At 42.0% G+C, this 23,392-nt stretch overlaps 1 protein-coding gene across 1 annotated transcript in view; it reads left to right on the forward strand.

The window, feature by feature from the left end:
• The window catches only part of AOAH (acyloxyacyl hydrolase), a 184,338-nt gene that overhangs the window by 83,128 nt on the left and 77,818 nt on the right, over positions 1-23,392 (forward strand). The window contains exons 10-12 of the mRNA XM_055590397.1: positions 1,554-1,602; positions 3,795-3,889; positions 23,039-23,130. Coding sequence (XP_055446372.1) covers positions 1,554-1,602; positions 3,795-3,889; positions 23,039-23,130 — 236 coding nt within the window. The remainder of the gene's footprint in view (positions 1-1,553; positions 1,603-3,794; positions 3,890-23,038; positions 23,131-23,392) is intronic.

Raw genomic sequence — 23,392 nt, forward strand, 5'->3', positions numbered from 1 at the left:
CAGTCCAAGGGACTCTCAAGAGTCTTCTCCAACACCACAGTTCAAAAACATCAATTCTTCAGTGCTCAGCTTTCTTCACAGTCCAACTCTCACATCCATACATGACCACTGGAAAAACCATAACCTTGACTAGATGGACCTTTGTTGGCAAAGTAATGTCTCTGCTTTTTAATATGTTATCTAGGTTGGTCATAACTTTCCTTCCAAGGAGTAAGTGTCTTTTAATTTCATGGCTGCAATCACCACCTGCAGTGATTTTGAAGCCCCAAAAAATAAAGTCTGACAGTGGAAATCCACCAGGAGCCCAGAGAGCCAAGACTCAGAGTTCATCATCAGTTAATAGGAAAAAGACACATGACCTTCACACCTATCCCTTTCCATAGAGGAAAAATGACTCCCAGAATCACAAAACCATGAACTCAGAGAGGATTTTGCAACCACCAAGTCCAACATTTCCCTGTGTTCAGGAACTCCGCTGTCAAGTGGGAGGTTAAAAGATACAGGAGGAGGGGTGTTACACCCAGGTTTAGAAAGTACTGGGTCAAGTAAGCCTAAACAGTTTCCTTTACTTCCGAATTTCTCAGCGTCTTTAATGTTTTATTGCACACTGGGAGCCCCCAAGACCAAGAGAGTGAACACTGTTTCCAATACATCTCTGACCATCAGGCTCTTCCTAGAACCTGTTAATACCCTTACTATCTAGTGGAATGCCAGTGCTCTCCAGACCAGAGTTTGACAAGCAAAACAAAACAAAAAACATAACTATATATGTGTATTAACTTTTCCTTAGGGTTATCCAGACTGTGCTTGAACCTTCCAAGGACCAGTTACTTACTAATGCACAGACTTAGCATTCAGTGTTAGGAAGTGCCCTCAGCTATGGTAACCCTGTCCAACTCACAAGCTCAACCTCACTGATGGGTTTCTCAGTCTCATTGTATCAACATTTGGGATGATGTCTTATGGTCCAGGCTGCCTTGAAAAATGTAGGATGGTCAGCAGCATCTCTGGCCTCTCCCCCACTAAATGCCTGTAGCTCCCCCTCCCCGCACTGTAACAACCAAAGATGTCTCTGGACATTGCCAAAGTCCCCTGGGGATGGGTGCAGGGCAGGGGCGGGTAGGGGGCTGCCTTAAAACCAGCCCTGTTGAGAATCACTGCTCTAGAAGCATCGCTCCTTAGGCACTGGAGAAGTCAGGATACTTAGAGCTCCAGTTCAGAGACCACTGAGCCCACTCTGACCCTGTGTCCCAGCACTGACTGGACCCTCAGTGCTCCCTCCAGTGACACTTCCAGCGCTCAGAGCCCTGCCCTGCATCCTTCTGAACAAGATGGTCCAGTTTCTGGATCTCTCCTTATTCCTGCCCCCAGGTCCTTAAAGCCTAACTCACTTACACAGAATGTTGCTACCTTGGATTAAGGGCTCAAGAGACTTTAAAGGATTTTATCTACTGATTTGCCTTTGTGCTTTAAAAGCCATCTGGGGAGGATTTTGTACTTGTGTCTCATAAATTTAAAAGCAAACTGCTAATCTCATCACTTCTCTCTTAAAGGGTGTTGATCCAAAGGATGGAATCCCATACGAGAAGAAATTCTGTGAAGGTATGAATGGTGAAAATCAGTGTACTTATCCTAATAGAATATTCTTTTCTAGTCTGAGTCAAATTGAATTGAACAGACAAATGAAATGCCTGATGCTACAGCATAATGAGTTTAACTGATTCCTTTATTGGGTGACTGGAAAGTTATTAGAGGGATACTTAGGGAGTTTTGGATGGACATGTACACACTACTACTTTTAAAATGGATAACCACCAAGGACCTATTGTATAGCACAGGGAACTCTGCTGAATATTATGTAACAACCTAATTGTGAAACGAATTTGAAAAACAATAGATACTTGTATATGCTCAACTGAATCACTTTGTAGTACAACTGAAACTAACACATTATTAATCAACTATACACAAATATAAAATTCAGTTTTTTTCTTAAAGGCTGTAAAATAGATACCATGGTAACTGAAATCCAGCACTTCTCCAGATAAGAAAATAAGTGGAGGTGATAATTTTCATTCTGCTCTGTGTCCTTCTCAATACACCATAAGCTCAGACATCTGGGCTTGTACTGACAGAGTCCTTGTGGCAAATGGGTTAAAGGCTTGTATGTGGGTAACTTGAGGGAGGCCGCCAAACTATAACCACTGAGAGTTCCCGAAAACACTTGAACAAAAGCTCTGTATTCTAAATGCCCATGTGCCACAGACCCCTGGGCCACCAGTAGTCTTTGTACTCTTTGTTTGGGGGCTAAGTCATGTCCAACTCTTTTGAGACCCCATGGACTGTAGCCTGCCAGGCTTCTCTGTCCATGGGATTTCCCAGGCAATAATACTGGAGAGGGTTTCCATTTCCTCCTCCAGGGGATCTCTGCAACCCAGGGATTGAAGCACATTTCTCGCGTCTCCTGCATTGGCAGGTGGTTTCTCTACCACTGCGCCACTCGGGAAGCCTACCAGTACTCTTAGGAGAAACTTATTAATACCAACCACATAGTGCTGAAAACATGGCACTGCTGATGCCCAAAGAGCTTCACACAAGACCCTATGGTAGCACCACTATTTTTGTTTAGGCAGTGCTTTTTCCTAACATTTAAAAATATTTCATTCACTCAACAGGATATTTCATGAATACCTATTCCTATTATGCACCAAGGTCTATACTTGGCTCTGAGTTTTCATGGGCAAACATGATATAGTCCTTGTCCTCAATCAACTTAAAGTCTAATGTCTGTAAGCTGTCGGGGAGTAGGATAGAGGTAGAAAATGTAAGGACCCAATACATAAGTCATACCATTTAGAAATGCTGTTGCATGAATAAAAGAATGAATTAACAAGTAAATGAATAAATAAACATTGAGTGAAACCATGGTGTGAAGCTCTGGGGTCACTATGGGAAGTCTCTTGGATTCCGTAAATCCCATCCCCTCCTCGATGTCCTGGGCCTTCTCAGTCCCCAGTTGCGTAGCCAAATGCTAGCTGTCCCAGAGTCCTGAGATAGGGAGCCGTTGGAGTAAGGCTGGACCATCCTTGGACCTGATTCAGGGGGTTTGTAGGTGGGGAAAGGAAGCTCTCCTCTCTGACTCTGGGAGGCATCACTTGATTCTTTCAGGACTTTAAGAATTTTGGAAGAGTACATGCATCACCCATGGGTGAATTCCTCAGAATCAGATTAAGTGATTTGTAACCTCAAATGTACAAGGCTGCACAGTGACTTTATTTTTCCATTTCTCCATCAATCAGCCATAATTGTCCATTCCATGCTTTTGCCTTTATAGATTCAGGACTTTAAAAATCCATAACATGCTTGAAAAATCAAAATTGCTCCATGATATCACTAATTCCTAAAGTGAATTATAATAGAAATGGGTATGCTTTCCAAGAAAGCAATTTTTCAGGACCAAAATCTGGGCATATTTCTGAGTTCAGATAAACTTCTGATGTTTTTATTCATCCATCATTCACTTAAGAGGTTGCACAGCAGTTTGTTTTATGCGGAGCTAGGAAACACACCTGCATCTCTACAGCTTAGTTGGCAATTTCAGTGGCCTAGAAATCTCATTCAGCTCCTAAATGCTGTGCCCCTCATCCTCCAACACTCAAAAAGTGGCAATGTATCACTGTTATGATGCTCCATGCATGGAATACACACCAGGGTATGTGCTCACCTACCTACCTAACCTGGAGGCTCCAAACTACTTGAGTGCATAAATAATGCAAATAAATTGTGCCCCCTAGGTTCACAGCCCAGGGGAGTCATTTTGCTGGGGGACTCAGCTGGGGCTTATTTCCACATCCCTCCTGACTGGATCACAGCTTCGCAGATGTCTTTGGTAAGTGATTTTGGCAGTAATCATCCCCAATGTGCCAGCCTTTGTGTTTGTTCCCCCCTTGCTCTCTATAAATGTAATGCCAGTTCCAAACAGGTGCGAATTTCCCTTCTCAGCACAATCTGCCATAAAAGGCACTTCCGCTGCCATTTCAGTTCAGTCCAGTTCAAACAATGTGATAAGAACAACACTCTCACAACAAGACCATCTTGTCCATTAGAGAAGGAGGATGGTGCCCCGACAGGTGGGAAGGAATGTGGGGCACAGTGGGAAAGCGCTTGTCACATGACCACCTTGGGATGTGGTTCTTTCTTCAACCTTCTAGAAAATGGGACTGCTGATCCAGAGAAATTAAACTACAGAAATGATCGATTCTTCCTTGATCCCTTTTTGCACATTGAAGAAATCAGACATGAACCTGAACACTCTCTAACTGGGCCTCTTCCAGTTTCCAAAACTGGGCAAACACAGCACTCCCTCGTAAGGATGAGAAAACAGAGAAACATTTGAATATAGAAAAAATGTTCATGATCTCCAAAGAGGAGAGCTCTTTCAAAAAAAGCTTGCAACAGGAAAGTGAATTTTGTAAGATATTAAATCAGATTCTCAGTAATAATTTGAGGAGACAGCACTCGTGAAAAAGAAACAGTCTGAGATCAGGGACGACTACTTTTAGTATTAATACTTTTAGTATTAATAATTGCCTGATGTAAAAATGCGATGGCCATACTGACGAGCGAGTTGGACAATGCGAAACAAACAGGGTGAGAAAACCAGTCAGCCCACTGGGGAAATTCTGAAACTCACATAAGAGGCATAGGATAGGTCCTGGGGATTGACTAGGAAACCCAGAAGAAGAGAATACATCAGACAGAGAAGTGGTGACCAAACTGAAAAAAAAAAAAAAAAAGATAATTTTCTTTAGTTGAGGAAATCCTTGACTTTAATCCAAAACCCACTGAACTCCAGAAAGTGTAAAACAGACTCTCCTCATCGTGTCTGGCTTTTCCTTTTTATTCCAAGTATGAAGAATAATCTTGCAGTCATTCTGCTCTTACGAATAACTGGGGACATACTAACAGATAAAAATCTTTTTGGTATCAGACTTCTCTCTCAACAGTAAATTTTGGGAAATATTGGAATAGCTTCTACAGCATTTTGAGGATGGTGTGTTAAAAATGCTCCAACTGCCAAGATATTATTCCTACATGAGAGTCACAGAAACATATTCCCAGTCATCCAAAGATTCAGAAAACATAACAGATTTATACCTTCCTGAAAAAAATATTTTAGGAAGTATTCCAATTTCTCTGAGCATGATACTACAAAGGGAAGCCCCAAAAAAAGTATTACTAGGTTTAATTACATAAAACCTTCAAATGTGTGCAATGTCAAAAAATTCATAAAATTAAACGATAAGTGAAAAACTAGAGCAATATTTATAGCATATGACAAGATTTAAATCCTCTAATAATAAAGAGTTCCTGCATATCAATAAGGAAAAAACAATTTAATTTTTTAATGATCAAGAACATGACCAATAAATACAAAAACAGTTTCATCTTCAGTAGTAATCAAAGAAAAACAAGTTAAAACAGCAATGAGATATCATCTATTGTCTGATAAATAGGCAAAGGTTAAAAAGTGATGAAGGCCTATTTTTAGCAAGAATATGGTGAAAGGGACATGTTCATTCATCACTAATGAGAGCTTAAGATGCTAGAACTTCTCTGAAAGCAACTTGACAATATGCATAAAGTGCAACACCATAGGCTATAGCCCACCAGGCTTATCCATCCATGGAATTCTAAAGACAAGATTACTGGAATGGGTTGTCATGCCCCCCTCAATTTTGGACATACCAGAGTTCAAATCCTGGCTTAGTCACTTACCTTTAATTATTAATATTTTCTCTGAACTTTAATTTCCTCATGTGTAATATATAAATAATGAGAGATATTTCATTAGAAATACAGGATGATTTTATGACAGATGTTGAAAATTGGACTAGTTATTTCTACCTAACTTTGAACTGAGACCCCAAGATAATGTGGGTCAACTATTGCCACCTTCCACAGTCAAATATTAGAAGGAGTGCAGCAGCACCCACAGAAGAAGGGAGGGAAAACTATTTCTGCAGCTTGAGGCTGGCTAGTGTCAGTATGGCATCAGGGCTCAGCTGTCCCCATGGGGGAAGAGTGCAATGCTTCTCCTCACTGTGGGAGGCCACTAAGTGACTTGGACAGGTGTCTCCTGAGACTGGGGTCAAAAAAGCTGGACTCTGACATTCTTGTGAGTAATGTAAGGGTGGTGATGGAAGCATCAGGACAGGAAGAGGATGTGTCCTGGGGCAAGGACATGAACCCCCCCTCCTCCACGGAAGGGAGAACCAGCCTGCGCCACTGAAAATCTTGGAAATGATTTCCCTGGATTTGACATCCATGTGGGAACTAAATTCCAGATGACCAGGGGCTGGAGATGAAATTTAAGTGACTAGTAAAAGTGAAGAAAATATACCAACTCCACACCAGGATTTATTAATTCACTAGAAAATAGGAATAAGAAACATATTAACATAAATAACATATTTTTATAATAAATAACTTTATTTTCCAAAACAAAAGTTAAATTAGAATAATAGCACTCTTTTCTACTTTCGTGAATCTCCTTGATATCTGAATAAAAGACAGCTAAATTAAAAGACACTTGCTCCTTGGAAGAAAAGCTATGACAAACCTAGACAGCATATTAAAAAGCAGAGACATTACTTTGCCAACAAAGGTCCATCTAGTCAAAGCTATGGTTTTTCCAGTAGTCATGTATGGATGAGAGTTGGACCATAAAGAAAGCCTAGTGCCAAAGAATTGATGCTTTTGAGCTGTGGTGTTGGAGAAGACTCTTGAGAGTTCCTTGAACAGAAAGATCAAACCAGTCAATCCTAAAGGAAATCAGTCCTGAATATTCATTGGAAGGACTGATGCTGAAGCTGAAACTCCAGTAATTTGGCCACCTGTTGGGAAGAACTGATTCATTGGAAAAGACCCTGATGCTGGTAAAGATTAAAGGCAAGAGAAGAAGGGGATGACAGAGGATGAGATGGTTGGATGGCATCACTGACTCAATGGACATGAGTTTGAGCAAGCTCCAGGAGTTGGTGATGGACAGGGAAGCCCAGCATGCTACAGTTCATGGGGTAGCAAAGAGTCGGACATGAGCAACTGAACTGAACTGAACTGAAATTCCCATATCTGCTTCTGCCTACAACCTGTTTCTGTATCCATGTATGTAACCTCTTGAAATCTCATTGTACCCTTATGAGTGAATTAAAATGAAAAAGGTAAATCAAGTCTTACTATTGTGATAATAGTGATCTCATGAATACTCTCTGAGGGTTTCTATGATTCCCCATGGGGCCTCAGACTATACTTGAGAACCACTGTCATTTTCCCACTGCCTCCACTGTCCAACTTTGAGGATTTACAAAAGAAAGATGTGATTGTAGAGTACTGCAGTGTAGTTTTCAAAATTCTTCACATGTAGAAATGCCAAGGAAGAAGCACTCTAAGACAGACCATTGTAGAGCAAAATGGGGAAGCCATCAGCATGATGTGGGCTCATCTCTCAACCTGAATATTTCTGGAGGGTGTTAGAGACTGTGAAGTTCCCCAGGAGAGCATCTCGGCCCATCTGACTGTCCCCAGTCCTCACTGTGCCCATGGGTTCTCTTTTAGTGATGTGACCACAAAGGGAGAAAGCCTCCAACCTTTTGCTAATTCAACAAGCGGAACCCTTTTAAACTGGGTTTCTTGTCAGAATCAACATTTATCAGGGGTCAGTCAAGAAAATGAAAGCATTCCAACAGAGGAGATTTAATATAGGCTACTGGCTACACTGATGGATTTAATACAGGGAACTGATTATACCGACTTTAGAATAAAAATGAGGTAATGAAAGTCGCTTGGTCGAGACCAACTCTTTGTGACCCCATGGACTATATAGTCCATGGAATTCTCCAGGCCAGAATACTAGAGTGGATAGCCTTTTCCTTCTCCAGGGGATCTTCCCAACCCAGGGATTAAACCCAGGTCTCCCTCATTCCAGGCAGATTCTTTACCAGCTGAGCCACAAGGGAAGCCCCATAGAACAAAAGGGGGGATGCTAAAATTACCAGAGATTAATCATTGCAAGAAGCAACTGCTGACTCCAGAGCTAAAGAACAACAGGAGGAAGAGGTACTACCAGAAGCCAGAGGGAGGGGTGCAGCTGGTGCTTGGACCACTGCACAGCCTGTACTTTCACTGCTGAAGCCACGTGGACCAGCTGCCTCTGAACCACTGAGGAGTGCAGAGAGGAGACGGAAGCAGCAAAGGGGGCTGGAGGCTAGAGGCTGCTGAATGCCAGCTCAACTAAATGCCAGAAAATAGTTTCTCCTCTCCTTCTCCTGCCCTTCTTGTCCATCTCCCACCTGCACCTCTCATTGGCAGGGAGATGCAGAGGAGTCTGGGAAGTGTAGTTTGCAGAATCCAGCCCCATAGCACAGAGCAGAGAATAGAGGAGTGGGCTTGGAGCCCAGAAGCCATTGGTGTTAACCCAGTACAGGCGACTCAAACCCTTTCAGAACAAGCCTGGAATCCATTCCAGCCAACACTGGGCACCAGAAAGCAGGGATGTCCGAGGAGGCTGAAGTACAACAGAAATCCTATGTGTTGGCTCAAGGCTGGATGACTGGCAGGAAACAGCTGTCAGAGGCCGGTACTGATTATTCAACCTTGTGGGTCCCATGGCACTGGAGGCCTGGCTGGTGGCCAGCAAAACCATGACCCAGTGAAGCCTCATTTCTTCAGGTTCTTATTAACCTAGGACCTGCCTCACCCAGGGAGCCCACCCTTCCCCCCTCACCACTCGCTGCTATTCACCAAAGGCCAGATTATCCCCTCCTCAACTCTCTTTAGGAATCCTTTCCAAAATGACATGAAGAAGGTGAACAACTGAAAGTTGTCTTTAAAAATGAAGCTGTGCGACCTTTCTCCAACCTTCTGCACAGACAGAGGTTCTGAATTTGGATTCTCTACCACTGACTGTGAAACTTGAAAGTACCCACTGACCCCCTAACCCCACCCTGTAATCCCTCATGATCTGGTGTTCCACCAGGAACCATAATGGGATCACCTCTTCCAAAGTGAACATTTGGCTCCATGGCCTTTCTCAGGGTCTGACAGTGGGGATGCATATTAATCAGCCAAGACCCCTCAGGATCCCCCAGCGTGCTTGATGCCATTCCTTTGCTATGCCAACTAGTAAGTCATATTCTGGGAAGAGCAGTTAAGTGCTATAGAAAAACAAGCTTTCTTTGTTCATAGTAGGCCATTCTGCCCTTTAGGAGAGTAGTCAATATGTCTTTGCTTTTGTCTCCCTATAAGACAGAAAAGTCTCCTGCAGATACATCACCCCATCCCAACTGTGCCCATCGAAAAGACTCACAGTCATGGATATCTTTCCTGCACTAGTCCCTCTCCCCTCCTGCTCATGCCATCCCATAGCTAAAGCAGCGTGGCACCCAGGAGGCCTGTTTACAGCTAATTAGATTAGGAGAGTGTTCATCTGGAAAGATATTTGTAGTTCAATAAAGAGAGTGTGAAGAATTACCCTCGTTGTTACACAGAAACAAAGGGTTCTGAGGCTCACTCTGCCAGGGACAGAAAATCCTGCCCTCTTCCTCTTTAAAAAAAAAAAACCACACCTTAGTATCTCTCCAAGATATCCTCAGCAGTCAGGTTCAAAATGAGCTTTCCGTATCACACAGAAGACCTCAGCTAAGAAAGATTTCAGAAGCAAACAGAGAGCAAATCTGAGAACACTTTCATGCTGTCTTCTTTTATTTTCTTGCAAAGGAAAAACAATCACTGCTTGAGTTGTTTTGTTGACAAAGAAGGGAAGGTAGAGAGATCATCAAGGCTAGTAATAGAAGCTGCCCTCCTGCCTCTTCCCCCATCTGCTTGAAAATTATTTCCAAAATATTAAATGCTGCGTTTCACTGAACCAGAATTGCATGATGGGCTGGGGATTGGTGGGGAGAGAAGAAGAAGAAATGATTTCGAAATACAATTTCCCAAATGTTTATTTTGCTGGTGAAGACTGTTGCCTGTACTATTATAAAATCTTCACACGACCCCTGGCAGGCTGTTGTCTGTAGGGTAAGTAAGTGCAGATTGAATTTCGTGCTGTGTCAAGGACAAAATGAATCCTTAATCTGGCTGCATAAAATGCATATTCACCCGAGAGCAAAGCAGCGCCAGTCTTTCAAGCCCCTCTGCACTTCTTTCCTCTCTTGGAGATGATTTTGTAAATCAAGCTAGTCTACTCTTTATTAGTCCACAGACAACAGAGCCAGTATCAGCTCTCACACTGCCTTTCACTACCCAGCCCTGCCTTCGCTCTCTTGATTTATCAGTGAGCATAAAGCTTCCATTAAGCATAAAGGCTGATTTTCACGGTGCATAATAAAAATATGGAAATTCTACCTCCACTAACTTCATGTCGACTCCAGAAATATTAAGAGTTAGGGTACTTTTTAAATTATTTTTTCAGATGAGGAAAGGCTGCTGTCTAATAAAACTGGATAAAATTACATTTTCTGCTCCTCAGACATCTTAAAAGCTGACGAATTAAAGATGCTAAACAATGAGGAATGAAGCCCCAATCCTAGTTATTTCTCATTTATTCTGTCAGGAAAAGAGAGTTCTGTGTACCATGGTGAATCCTTTTCTCCAACAGCAAACAGGCCACATGAGAAAGAATGTTCTTCTGTTCCCTTTCCCCGTTTATGGGCACAGGGCAGACGGGCTGTTGCTTTCAGTCCTGATCAATTCAGTCCCCCTTTCTTCCTGCTCAAGGTGAGCATCTGTGTCTCTTACCTGACAGCAAAGTCAGGTTTTCTTGCAGCCTCATGCCTCTGAAATCATTGATGATCTTAGCCGTCTATGCCTTCTGTGAGGATTAAAAAGACACAAATACTGGTTGTTTTGAAAAACTACAAGAGGAAATTATTTTAAGCTCCATACTTCTGAAAGGCATTTATAATTACTCAGCCCACATGCCTGCTCCCCGGGCATGTTAGATAGAGATCTCCACATAGAGAGGCAGCATGAGTCAGTAAACACCTGTGCAATCCTGTATATTGCTAAGACCAGAGAACAATCCTTGCCCTCTAGCTAATTATATCTACCATTTTGCTTCACTCTCCCTCAAGTTTCTCGGCCATAAAATAGGTTTAATGATAGTGATGCTTCGTAGAGGAAACGTTTAGAATCTCAAATCCATTGGCATGGGGGAAGAGGACAATTCTAGCATTTAAAAATAATTCTGAATGGTTGGAATTGATTGCTATATACCATTCATTCACTGGTTCCTTCAAAGAGTTCCCTCCATGCCTCTCCTGGGGATTACCCAGCCCAGTCCTTGCCAAGGGCCAGGAGTCAAGTCTGGCTTCTGTGTGATTTTCTGGGGATTTCCTACTTAAGGCAATGACTGGAGGATTGGTCAGAGGTAGGAGCTAAAACAGCAGTCCTAGAGGAGAATTATGGGGAGCATTATGAAATACGAGGCCCATAGAAAGTGTCATACTGAGTGAAGTAAGTCAGACAGAGAAGGAGAAATATCATATGACATCCCTTATATGTGGAATCTAAAAAGAAATGATACAAGTGAACTTATTTACAAAACAGAAAGAGACTCACAGACTTAGAAAATGAACTCATGGTTGCTGGTGGGGTGGAGGGATAATTAGGGACTTTGGGAAGGTCGTGTACACACTGCTATATTTAAAATGAATAACCAACAAAGACCTATTGTTTAGCACATGGAACTCTGCTCAATGTTATGTGTCAGCCTGGATGGGAGAGGGGCGTGGGGGAGAATGGGGACATATTTATGTATGGCTGAGTCCCTTCACTGTTCATCTGAAACTATGACAACATTGTTAGTTGGCTGCTAAGTCGCTTCAGTTGTGTCTGACTCTGTGCAATCCCATAGACGGCAACTCACCAGGCTCCCCCGTCCCTGGGATTCTCCAGGCAAGAACACTGGAGTGGGTTGCCATTTCCTTCTCCAATGCATGAAAGTGAAAATGAAAGTGAAGTCACTCAGTCGTGTCCACCTCTTTGCGACCCCATGGACTGCAGCCTACCAGGCTCTTCCGTCCACGGGATTCTCCAGGCAAGAATACTGGAGCAGGTTGCCATTGCCTTCTCCAGTTAATTGGCTATACCTCAATACAAAATGTTTTCAGTGTTAAAGAAAAAGAAAAAAATTAAGTACAAGGTTCAAAGATTCCAGAAGCAGAAACTGAAGATGGTATCACCAAGAATTTAAAGCCTAGTTGATAAAGAACCCAAAGGAAAGTAGATCAAGAAGAACCAAAGAGTAAATATACACAATGGACTGTTACTCAGTCATTAAAAAGAATGAAATAATGCCATTTGCACCAACATGGATGGACCAAAGATTATTATATTAAGTGAAGTAAGTCAAAGACAAATGTCATATGCTATCACTTATACGTGGAGTCTAAAAAATGTTATAAATGAACTTATTTACAAAATGCAAATAGACTCACAGACATAGAAGACAAACTTATGTTTACCAAAGGGAATAAATTTAGTAGGAGTTTGGGAGTAACATATAAATACTACTATATATAAAATACACAAACAACAAGGACCTACTGCATAGCACAGGGTACGTGCTAAGTCACTTCAGTCGTGTCTGACTCTTTGCCCTTTGGACATGGAGCCTGCCAGACTCCTCTGTCCATGGGATTCTTCAGGCAAGAACACTGGAGTGGGTGGCCAGGCCCTTCTCCAGGGGATCTTCCTAACTGAGAGATTGAACCCAGTTCTCTTAAGTCTCCTGCATTGGCAGATGAGTCCTTTACCACTAGCCCCACTGGGAAGCCCATAGCACAGGGAGCTATATTGAATATCTTGTAAAAACCTATTATGGAAAAGCATCTGAAAAATAATATGTATATGTATATAATATGTATATACAACTAAATCACTTTGTTATACACCAGAAACTAGCACGTTATAAGTTAAATATAATTCAATTAAAAAAAAGAACCAAGGAGGTCATGATTTCACATTGATAACATATTAGCCAGAAAAAAGGAAGGGTAGGTCATCCCTTCTTAAAAGATTAATTATTAATCAAGCAGGGTATAGGCTCAGCTGCTGTGAAAGAATCTTCAAATTAGTGATTTACAATGGAAACAAACTTTCCTCCCATATAATAAGGTGTAATGAGAGCAGGAGGAAGGTACCTCACAGAAGAAGGTCAGAGCAGTCAAGAACGTCAGGATTTAGCTAATGCTCGACGCCATGGACTGTAGCCCACCGGGCTCCTCCCTCCATGGGATTTTCCAGGCAAGAATACTGGAGTGGGTTGCCATTTCCTTCTCCATTGACCAATAACAGCAACTGGTTAAAGGAAGAAGGAGAAGGAAGAGCTTGTGACAAGCCCCGAGGTCCAAGGGGCCACAGGTGGTTGAGTGGTGGGAGAGAGAGGACTGGGAGAAGAGGCTGGGGCAGTAGGTGGTGCCACATGAGGATGGTGTTGAGTAACTGTAGTAACCTGTAGAGCAGCCTTTCTGAAATCTGGCTAGTGACTGCAGCTATTTAGGGCACTTTTGAAAAATAAGGATTCTAGGGCCCTAGCACAAACCTACCTGAACAGAATCCATGTTTTAAAGAAGCTCCCCATGAGATTCTGGGATGCACTGCTGAAGATGGTGGGGGAGTGTGAGGAGGCAGGGACTCTGGCCAGAAGCTGTAGCATTGACTTAAGTTGGAAAGATAGAAAGAGAGAGGTTGTGTGACAGCTTCTTGGGTGAAGGTAAAACGGGAGAGAACGAAAATGAGAGCACTTTTTTGAGTGAGCTAGTGGGATGGAGAGCGCAGCTCAAGCCTGCTCATTAGGTGCCCCAGTAATGGCTTTCCCTCTCCTCAACTCTGTAGTTTGACTGTGGACTTGGGGCTTTTTCTAGAATCTAAGGCTGGATGTTGCCTCTCAAAAGAGGAAAACTACCCCACCCCAGACAAATGGCAGCCTGACTGCTTCAGAAATGACCAAACCTTTAGAAAATCCAGTGATGGTATCTGAAGACTGGACTTTTATGATATTCATTCACTCTTATCTGTTCCTGGCCCTTAGAGGAGTTGTTTTTTCTGTTTGTGAAAGAATTTTTTTCATTGGCCCCACAAAAGATTGATTTGCAATTATCTTTGTGTAAGAACATGACATTTTGAACTCTTGTTTTCTCACTTTTATGAATTTGGATATAGTTCTCCAGTCCCTCTGGAAATGATGATGAAAGTGAAAGTGTAAGTTAGTCACTCAGTTGTGTCTGACTCTTTGCAACCCCATGGACTGTAGCCCACCAGGCTCCTCTGTCCATGGAATTCTCCAGGCAAGAACACTGGAGTGGGTTGCCATTTCCTTCTCCAAGGGATCTTCTCAACCTGTGGATCAAATCCAAATCTCCTATATTACAAGCAGACTCTTTACCAACTGAGCCACCAGGGAAGTTGCAAAATGGTGATGGAAAGAATTTAATTCTGTATGAAAAGTCCAGGTACACAATGCATTTTCACTGGATATGGGGCACTTAGATAAACGCATCCCTCCATTCATTCATTGAATGAATAAATCATGGGGTTAGAGCTTAAACAATAAATAACAGAAGAGGGAAAAGGAAACGACTACAAGGAACTTATGAGGTAAAAGTAAAAAAAAATAAAAAGAGCTATTTTCAGGCAAAATGATGAAAAATTGTTGCCTACCATACTGTCCTCTTTATATTTACTGGTCATATTTTCTAGAATTCTATGTTTGACTATATTTTCACTGCCCCCATAAGCTTCTGGACTGGCATAGGGTTAAAGATGAAATGCTATACCTCCTCCCTGAAAATTACTTATTTAGCTCAAGTTGAAGTTTAAATGTGCATTGAATAGATGTCATCCCAGGAGCAGAAAAATTATTGTTACTGATCTGCTTATATATAGTATGTTGTAGGCTGCTGAATTTAGAGGTAATTTGTTACATAGCAATAGGAAGCTGGCACACTTGGTGTTTGGGGTTGGTTGGGGACGGTGGTTTACTGGTCTTCTGTGTATATAATATGATGAATTTAGCTTTGTGATTTTCCATATGACATTGTTGTTGTTTAGTTGCTAAGTTGTGTCCAACTCTTTGCAACCCCATGGACTGTAGCCCACCAAGTTCCTTTGTCCATAGGATTTTCCAGGTTAGAATACTGGAGTTGGTTTAGCCATTTCCTTCTCCAGGGGATCTTCTCAACCCAGGGATCAAATCTGCACCTCCTGCTTGGCAGGCAGATTCTTTACCACTGAGCCACCTGAAGCATATGGCATAGCTAATGTTTAAACTCTTTTGCCCCTCCCCCTCTTTGACTGGCTTCCTCATACTAACCTTACAGGGCCTACATTGGATAACACTTCTTTTAAGATTCCTTCTCTAAATATCCACATGTGGAATAGGTATCCTTTCTATTACCCTGACCTTCTTTCTTGTCGATACCCCTAACAGCTAGCTTTTATTGAGCATTTACAATTCTAAACTTTAGGTGTAGGTTATCTTTTCTAATCCTCTCAACCTTCCAATGATATAGGTGCTGTTATTTGTCCATTCTATAGACAAGGGACTGAGACACAGAGGAGTTAAGGAAAGTCTTCCAGGTTACCCAGCTGGGAAGTATTTATTTTCTGTGCCCCTCTAGACAGAATGTCAGGCTGGCACTTTCTGCGTTTCTCAATCTCTCTCTCTCTCTCTTTTTTGTCTCTCTCTACTCTTTAATGAATGATAGGGCCACAGGGACTTTGACAATAGCCTTATCCCACTGCACATGAAATTCTAAAGTTTGCAAATCTAACTCAAAGTTACACTACGTTCTTGAAGTTGTCTATATAAAACGTTGGCTGCACGAACAGTGCTGCTTGCTCTAGTTATGCCTGCAACTACAGAGGCAGAAACCTGATGAAATGTCCTCTCCTTGTTCTCCCAGAACTTCATCTGCCAGGTCGCCCTGGAAGATAAACCTCCAGAGCAGCAGAATGCTCTGTTCTTTCCCTGTGGCTGCCTTTCCTCAGCCTGTGTCAGGCCAGAACAGGCCCTGGGAATGTGAATGGGGTGTTTACAGAGGTGTCTATGTAGGGTCCACATATAATTTCAATACTTATCTGCAAAATACTTATTCTGCATTCTTCATAAGTTATGCATGGCTTCCATAAAAGAGACAGAGGAGGAAAAGTTGGAGGCAACTCTAGAGTTATGTATAGATTTCTCAACTTTTTACCTGAAACAGCATCTGAAAGACCATTCCTCAGCAGGAGGTTTCATTTTCAACAACTAGCAAATCCAGCTTGCCAACACTGTGATTCTAGGAGATCTGGCAGCTAAAAAGAAAAGAAAGGATCAGATACAAGAAGGCTGTGAAAAGCTGTGTCCATGGAATTCTCCAGGCCGAATACTGGAGTGGGTAGCTTTTCCCTTCCCTAGAGGATCTTCCCAACCCAGGGATCAAACCCAGGTCTCCCACATTGCAGGTGGATTCTTTACCAGCTGAGCTATCAGCAAAGCCCCTGTTCCACCAGAACCTGGGTTCAAATCCCAGCCTCTACTATTTACCAGCTCTGTGAATTTAGAGGGAGTTTGGCAGTTGTCCAAACTCCCTCTAAATTCTGTTCACAGTAGTTTTTCTGGGCCCCACTGCCCAGCGTAAGGGATTCACTAACAGAAAATACAAAAATCTCCCTCAGACTGGAACCAGTGATGGGGGTGGGGGGTGCCATTTAAGAGGCCTTTTTTCAGTATCTTTTATTGGGATAAAGCATGGTTATTTAATTCACTGCTATTCATATGAGACCTGGGTACTTGTTCATTTTAAGAGGTAATATTCAGAATCTGATAATGGTAGTTATTCAAAAAGCATGTGTGGAATAGAGAGAGGAGAAAGAGAGGAAGAAAACTAATCCCTGCCTCACAGAGTGGTTCCATGAGGTTGAACAATTTTCATCAGTTTCCTGTCTCAGTGCCTGGCACATAAGGGGAACTTGAGATTAGTTCCCTTCCCCACTCTGGTTTAAATTGCAAAAGTTATCTGGGAAACAGCACATTCAAGCACCAAAAATGGGTGTACATTAGTTTATAGGATTTGTTGACTTTTAAAAATGCACAATGTGAGAGTTGCAAGTTACATTTTATTTGGGGCAAAATGAGAGACAGCATTTTAGATAGCTCTGAGAAACTGCTCCAATAAGGAAAGGAGGGAACGAGTATACACAGGAGCTTTGCAGCAAAGAACAGGTAGTCAGAACATCATAAGATTATTGTTAGTTAAAGAAAACCAGATATTCCAAGTTAAGGAATTTAGCACTTTTCTATATACGGGAAGATGTAAGGGTCTGGGCTCACTAAAATCTTTGTTTTGACATGCACCTCAGCTAACTGGGGCTGTATCCTGTGTTTCCACATCCTGAGTTTCCTCAGGGCTCACCTTAGGGTGTAGTTGTAGCCTGATGGCTGCTAAATGGCAGGTATTCTTTTCCTTCCTGAGTTTCCTCAGGGCTCACCAGCTGACACAGGAGAGTCACTGATGACTGTGGAATCCCTATTTACTGAGATGGCAGGAAATATCCCATTTCTCAGATTTATGCACAAAGCAAAGCCTAAAGAATGGGACCAGAAGAAGAAAGTGTGTGTGAGAGTCAAGGAAGACCCGTAAAGTTTCATAGATTCGGTATTCCTGTAAGAAAAAGGCACTAGGGTTGTGTCGGGGGAGGTGCAGAGGAGGGGCAGTGAGGAAGGACCTTCCTGAGAAGGCAGGAGGCAGTTCAGTAGCACGGTGGGATTGAAAGGGATAAAGCACGGGAAGAACCTCACCTATGCCACCTGCAGGACAGATGAAATAACGGCAGACCAAACAGGACCCGGAGCCCCGTGGTCTCAAATGCTAGACAGATAGAGCTATTGTCTCTGATTCCCAGGTCTTGAGACTCTCACTCCATTATCAAAAGACCAACAACAAACCTGTTTGCTTTGAGAGTTTAGTTCCTGGGAAATAAATTTTTAAAGAGACTTGTTTAACTGTTGATGATATCTTTGGTATCTTTTTCAAATAGCAGTTAGCTACAGATTTCTCCATGTGATTTTGTACTTTTCAAAAATAGTCAATTTAGGTCTAACTCAGTTAAGAGGGTTTTTTTTTGTTTTTTGTTTTTTAAAGAATACTCTGTGCAAAGCCTTGCTGGATGGGGAGGGCTCAAATGTAAACAGTAAAATAAAGGTAGCAAGAATATTCCCTTTGTCATTGAAAGGCTGGCAGAACCAGATATATGGGTGATGGATGCCATTATTCTCTTTCTCTCATTTAAGATGGCTTTATGAAATGAAAGTATAAGTTGCTTATTGAAGCTAGGGCTTAAAATATTCCCAAACCCACAGTATTATACATAGTAAGATTAATTAAAATGAGAACCAGTGAGGTTTCTCAAAGTATGGAAATACACACAAAGTAATGTTAAGTGAAAATATTACACAAAAATGCTATACACTTGCCAGTTATGATATAAAACATTTTTATGTCATTGATAAAGTCAGAAGAAAATTTGAAGCAATGCAGTAGTTGATTTAATACTCACTGAGTTTCTGGTGCTGTTTACAAGTTTGGAAATTTTTTCTTGGTAAATATTAAGTCTTTCCACATATGTACATTTAAGGTACACTTAAGATGAGTTTCCTGAGAACATAATGCTCCAGAGGAATAAGCAAGAGTTGATGAGGGAGATCTTAATTTGCATTTTTCCTGCCTTAAATGCCTGAAATATCTTGAGTATAATGTTGCGTGAATAAGGCTTTTAGTGTTTAATGTGATATGACTTAAACATTCTCTTTATGCTAGGGTCTATAAAACCTTTGCTATTAATGGCTGTTACTTTTCATTTTTATCTACCAAATTTACTAAGGAAGAAAAAAATATGTGAGGTTTCCATTTGTCTGCTCAAATATTTTCTATTATGTCTGGCAATAAACTTTATTCTTCTTAAAACCAGAAACAACCCACTTGGAAAGAGAGACGGTAGGTGATCCATCCTCTAAATATGATGCTGTCTTGATCCTCCCAACAGTCTTGTTGAAGTAGATAGGCTAATAGTCAGAGATATCAGAACAGGAACACTAGTAAAGCTATATTTTCCTGACTTTTGAAAGCTAGTAGTAGTAAAGCCTTGCCATAACACCGTCAATGAAGTCTGAATTATTAGACCAGGAAAACACAGATTTGCATTATTTCAAGGTTAATCAAGTAACCAGGATATGCCTATACAGGTGAACTTCCTGGGCCTTTCAGGGCTCCAGCTGTGGGATGCACACACACCCACCCTGATCCCAGTGGCAATTCAGCACCAGCCGCTGTCCACTCCTGATGGGGATAATTCCAGGACTGGTGAGGGAGGGCTTCCTGGAGAGCAGCAGAGTCCAGGATTCTCCAAGGTGGTTGAGACCATTTTTTCAGGTTGATCCAGAGAGAACAACTGGCATAATACTGGGGAACGGAGACCACCCTCCCTTCTCAAGATAGGTTTGCTGGCCATTTCCTCACCAGTCCTACCCCTTTCTCAACATCTTTTCTGCCTCGACCAGGAAGATAAAGTTTTTTTACCCACTTCTGATTGAGAATGGGGGCTGCATGGAGTATGGAACCCATTTCCAGTACGTCATATCCAAACCATGAAACTGTACTGAATTTGTAGAGTCAGACATAGAAATCAGATCTCCTGATTCCTAGAACAGACTCCCTCCCCTACTCTGCTAGCACACATCAGAACTACCATCCCTGACATTATTATTCCAGGTTGCAGAGGATATTAGACATACCACCCTATGTTTGAAGAGTTCTTGCCTACTACCTTCTTCGGAAGACAAAGCAGACCCACCCAGAATCAGAAGCCTAGTTCCATACTCAATTTTCAAAATCTGGGTTTTCATTGTACGGATGACTGAAGAAATGTGATAAAGTAATGTGGGGGTGTATTGTGTCATTCTTAGAGTTTTAATGTGTTTTTACAGGCTGCTAACTTACTTAGCACAGCTCATAAATTCTGCCTGCATTTCACAAACCACTTGCTTCCTCACTATCTTAATATGTCTTATGAGTTTCATCCACTCTATTTGTTTTTCTTGTCTTTTCCAGTAGAATTGAATATTCTCAAATCCTATAGCAAACATATATTATAAGCAGAAAGACCTAGGGAAAAAATGAGATGAAAAAGCAGAGAAAGAATTTTATTTTCGTGTCAGGAGAAACAGAAACTAAAAGAGAGAGTAGCTCAGTCATGGTAATGGTGGAGTTTAGAGCCGAAAGTCGTGGGTGCTTCCTGCCAAGAGGGGACAAAGTATCAGTTGCTGGAAGTCCATCGACGGTGGAGACTTATTGGGAGCCTCCATGAGTTAGTTTCTGCTCCTTTGACACAGCTGCTGCTGCTGCTGCTAAGTCACGTCAGTCGTGTCCGACTCTGTGCGACCGCATAGACGGCAGCCCAACAGGCTCCTCTGTCCCTGGGATTCTCCAGGCAAGAACACCATTACAAATACAGTTGTATTTCAAGAAGCCATCCTTCCCAACCACCTCCCACCCACTTCCAGCCTCCACTTGTGCCGCAAATAGCACTCAGAATAATAACAACGGCTGGGGACCTCGGGATGGGCATGTACAAGGAGAAGATGATTGAGGAAAAGGGAGTGAAGGAAGTTCACAGAACCATGGGAAAAAGTGAAGGACACCATGGGATAACCACTGTGTGTGAATATAGCTACCACATGACTCATTTTGAGAAGGGTTTATATCTTGGACCCTCATGAGAACTATAAGCAAATTGTCCAGTTCAGGCCATGTCATCATTTCCTAGGGCTACCACAGCACAGCGCCACCAATTGGGTGGCTTAAACCACAGACATTTATTCTCTTAGTTCTGTAGGCTAGAAGTTGGAGATCAGGATATTAGCAGGATGATTCCTCCTAAGGGATCTGACAGAGAATCTGTTCTGTGCCTCTTTTCTAGCTTCTGGTGATGGCAATCCTTCGTGATCCTTGGCTTGTGAAAGCATCTCTCCAGTCTCTGCCTTCATCATCACATGGCCTTTGTCCAGTACCCATGTCCCTTCTTCCTCTTCTTATAAGAACCCCTAATACCAGATCACCTGACCTGCCTCTTGAGAAACCTATATGCAGGTCAGGAAGCAACAGTTAGAACTGGACATGAAACAACAGACTGGTTCCAAATAGGAAAAGGAGTACATCAAGGCTGTATATTGTCACCCTGCTTATTTAACTTCTATACAGAGTACATCATGAGAAATGCTGGGCTGGAAGAAGCACAAGCTGGAATCAAGATTGCTGGGAGAAATATCAATAACCTCAGATATGCAGATGACACCACCCTTATGGCAGAAAGTGAAGAAGAACTAAAGAGCCTCTTGATGAAAGTGAAAGAGGAGAGTGAAAAAGTTGGCTTAAAGCTCAACATTCAGAAAATGAAGATCATGGCATCCAGTCCCACTTCATGGGAAATAGATGGGGAAACAGTGGAAACAATGTCAAACTTTATTTTTGGGGGCTCCAAAATCACTGCAGATGGTGATTGCAGCCATGAAATTAAAAGACGCTTACTGCTTGGAAGGAAAGTTATGAGTGAACTCTGGGAGTTGGTGATAGACAGGGAGGCCTGGCGTGCTGCAGTTCATGGGGTCGCAAAGAGTCGGACACGACTGAGCGACTGAACTGAACTGAACTGAACTGAATACCTCATATTCAACCCCTGGTTAGCAACTGTGCACACACACATGATACCTCATATAAATAGAATCGTGCAAGAGTTTTTTTTTAAACTGGCTTCTTTTACTTAGCATAATTTCCTCAAGATTCATCCATGTTGTAGCATGTGTCAGAATTTCTTTCTTTTTTAAGATTGAATGGGGTTCCCTGGTGGCTCCGATGGTAAAGAATCTGCTTACAATGCAAGAGACCCAGGTTGGATCCCTGGATCAGGAAGATCCCTTGGGGAAGGGAATGGCTAACCACTCCAGTATCCTTGCCTGGAGAATTCCATAGACAAAGGAGACTGGCAGGCTGCAGTTCATGCGGTCACAACGAGTCAGACTGAGCAACTAACACTTGACTTTCGCTTTAAGATTCAGTAGTATCCTGTTGAATATGTATACCACATTTTGTTTATAGAATTCAAATTTAACTGAGCACTTGCATTTTTATTTGCTAAATCTGGTAAGCCTATTCCAAACACCTTATTCTAGATGAGCTTTTTCTAGGAATTAGACTAGAGAAGGGGTTTATCCCAGATATCATCTATATTAAGGAACAATCAGGAGACATAGCTAGCAACATTTTTCTTTTGTGATTTTGCACAAGTCATAGAATGTGGTTCAAAGGAATTCTAGTTTAAATTAGAATTAGATTCCATGTCAGGAGGTCCTGAACAGGAGGCTGTGCAAGAGTTGCAGGAGTTCTGTGAACCCCTCAAAATCACAAGAGTATATGTGCATCTTCATGAGAAATGGAACCATAAGATTTTGCAAAGGTGTCTAAGAACCCCCACCCACCCAAGGATGTCAGGAGACACCATCCTAATAACTGAAGGCATAGCTGTGAACTCAGGGAAGGTATTTTTGCTGGAGGCTTGAGTATTATTAGTTTTCAGACGATCAATTTTCTGATTACCCAACCTTAAAAATGGAGAAAATCTCAGAAATTAAATAGTTGAAAGTTTACCCATGTCCTGAAGCATCTCTCTCAAATGAGGGATGAGTATGAGATGCCATGCTTCTACATCTTTCACAGGAGCTGAATGGAGGCCAGTTTAAGAGTGAATGCTGATCTCTGTGAATTTTCTGATGATGGTTAACCTTAAGAGGCATCTGCTTTAAATGCAAAGTCCCTTAAAGAGATTAACAAAGTGAGAGAGAGAGAGACAGGCAGAGGGCAATGCCTGAGCAATAGACAACCTTACTCCCTGTTGAACGCTAGTGACCATTTTGATAATTACTTCTTTGTTTTTCCTTTAGAAATCCTTCTTCAATTTACCAATAGCTCTTACCAATGAGTTTGACTGGCCCCAGCTATCTGGTACTACTGGATTTCTGTACTCCACCAGCAGGTATGTATGTCTGCACACCCTCAAACATGTCAATGTGTCTATGTAAGGAACAATAGGAGATGAGGTTTGTTCCCAAGATGTTAAAATGAGAATCATTAGAAATTGCTTCTGGAACACAAGTGACACAACAAACCCACTGACATACTCACATCATCATACCTTGTTATGGAGTATCCTGCAAATTAAATTCTATCTGTGCTGGCAAGGAAAGAGCACTCCTGCTCAGGGGCCCTAGAGTTGACCTCTGATAAAAAAGACTCTA

Source organism: Bubalus kerabau, chromosome 8 (assembly GCF_029407905.1).
Source record: "Bubalus kerabau isolate K-KA32 ecotype Philippines breed swamp buffalo chromosome 8, PCC_UOA_SB_1v2, whole genome shotgun sequence".
NCBI classification, from domain to species: Eukaryota; Metazoa; Chordata; class Mammalia; order Artiodactyla; family Bovidae; genus Bubalus; species Bubalus kerabau.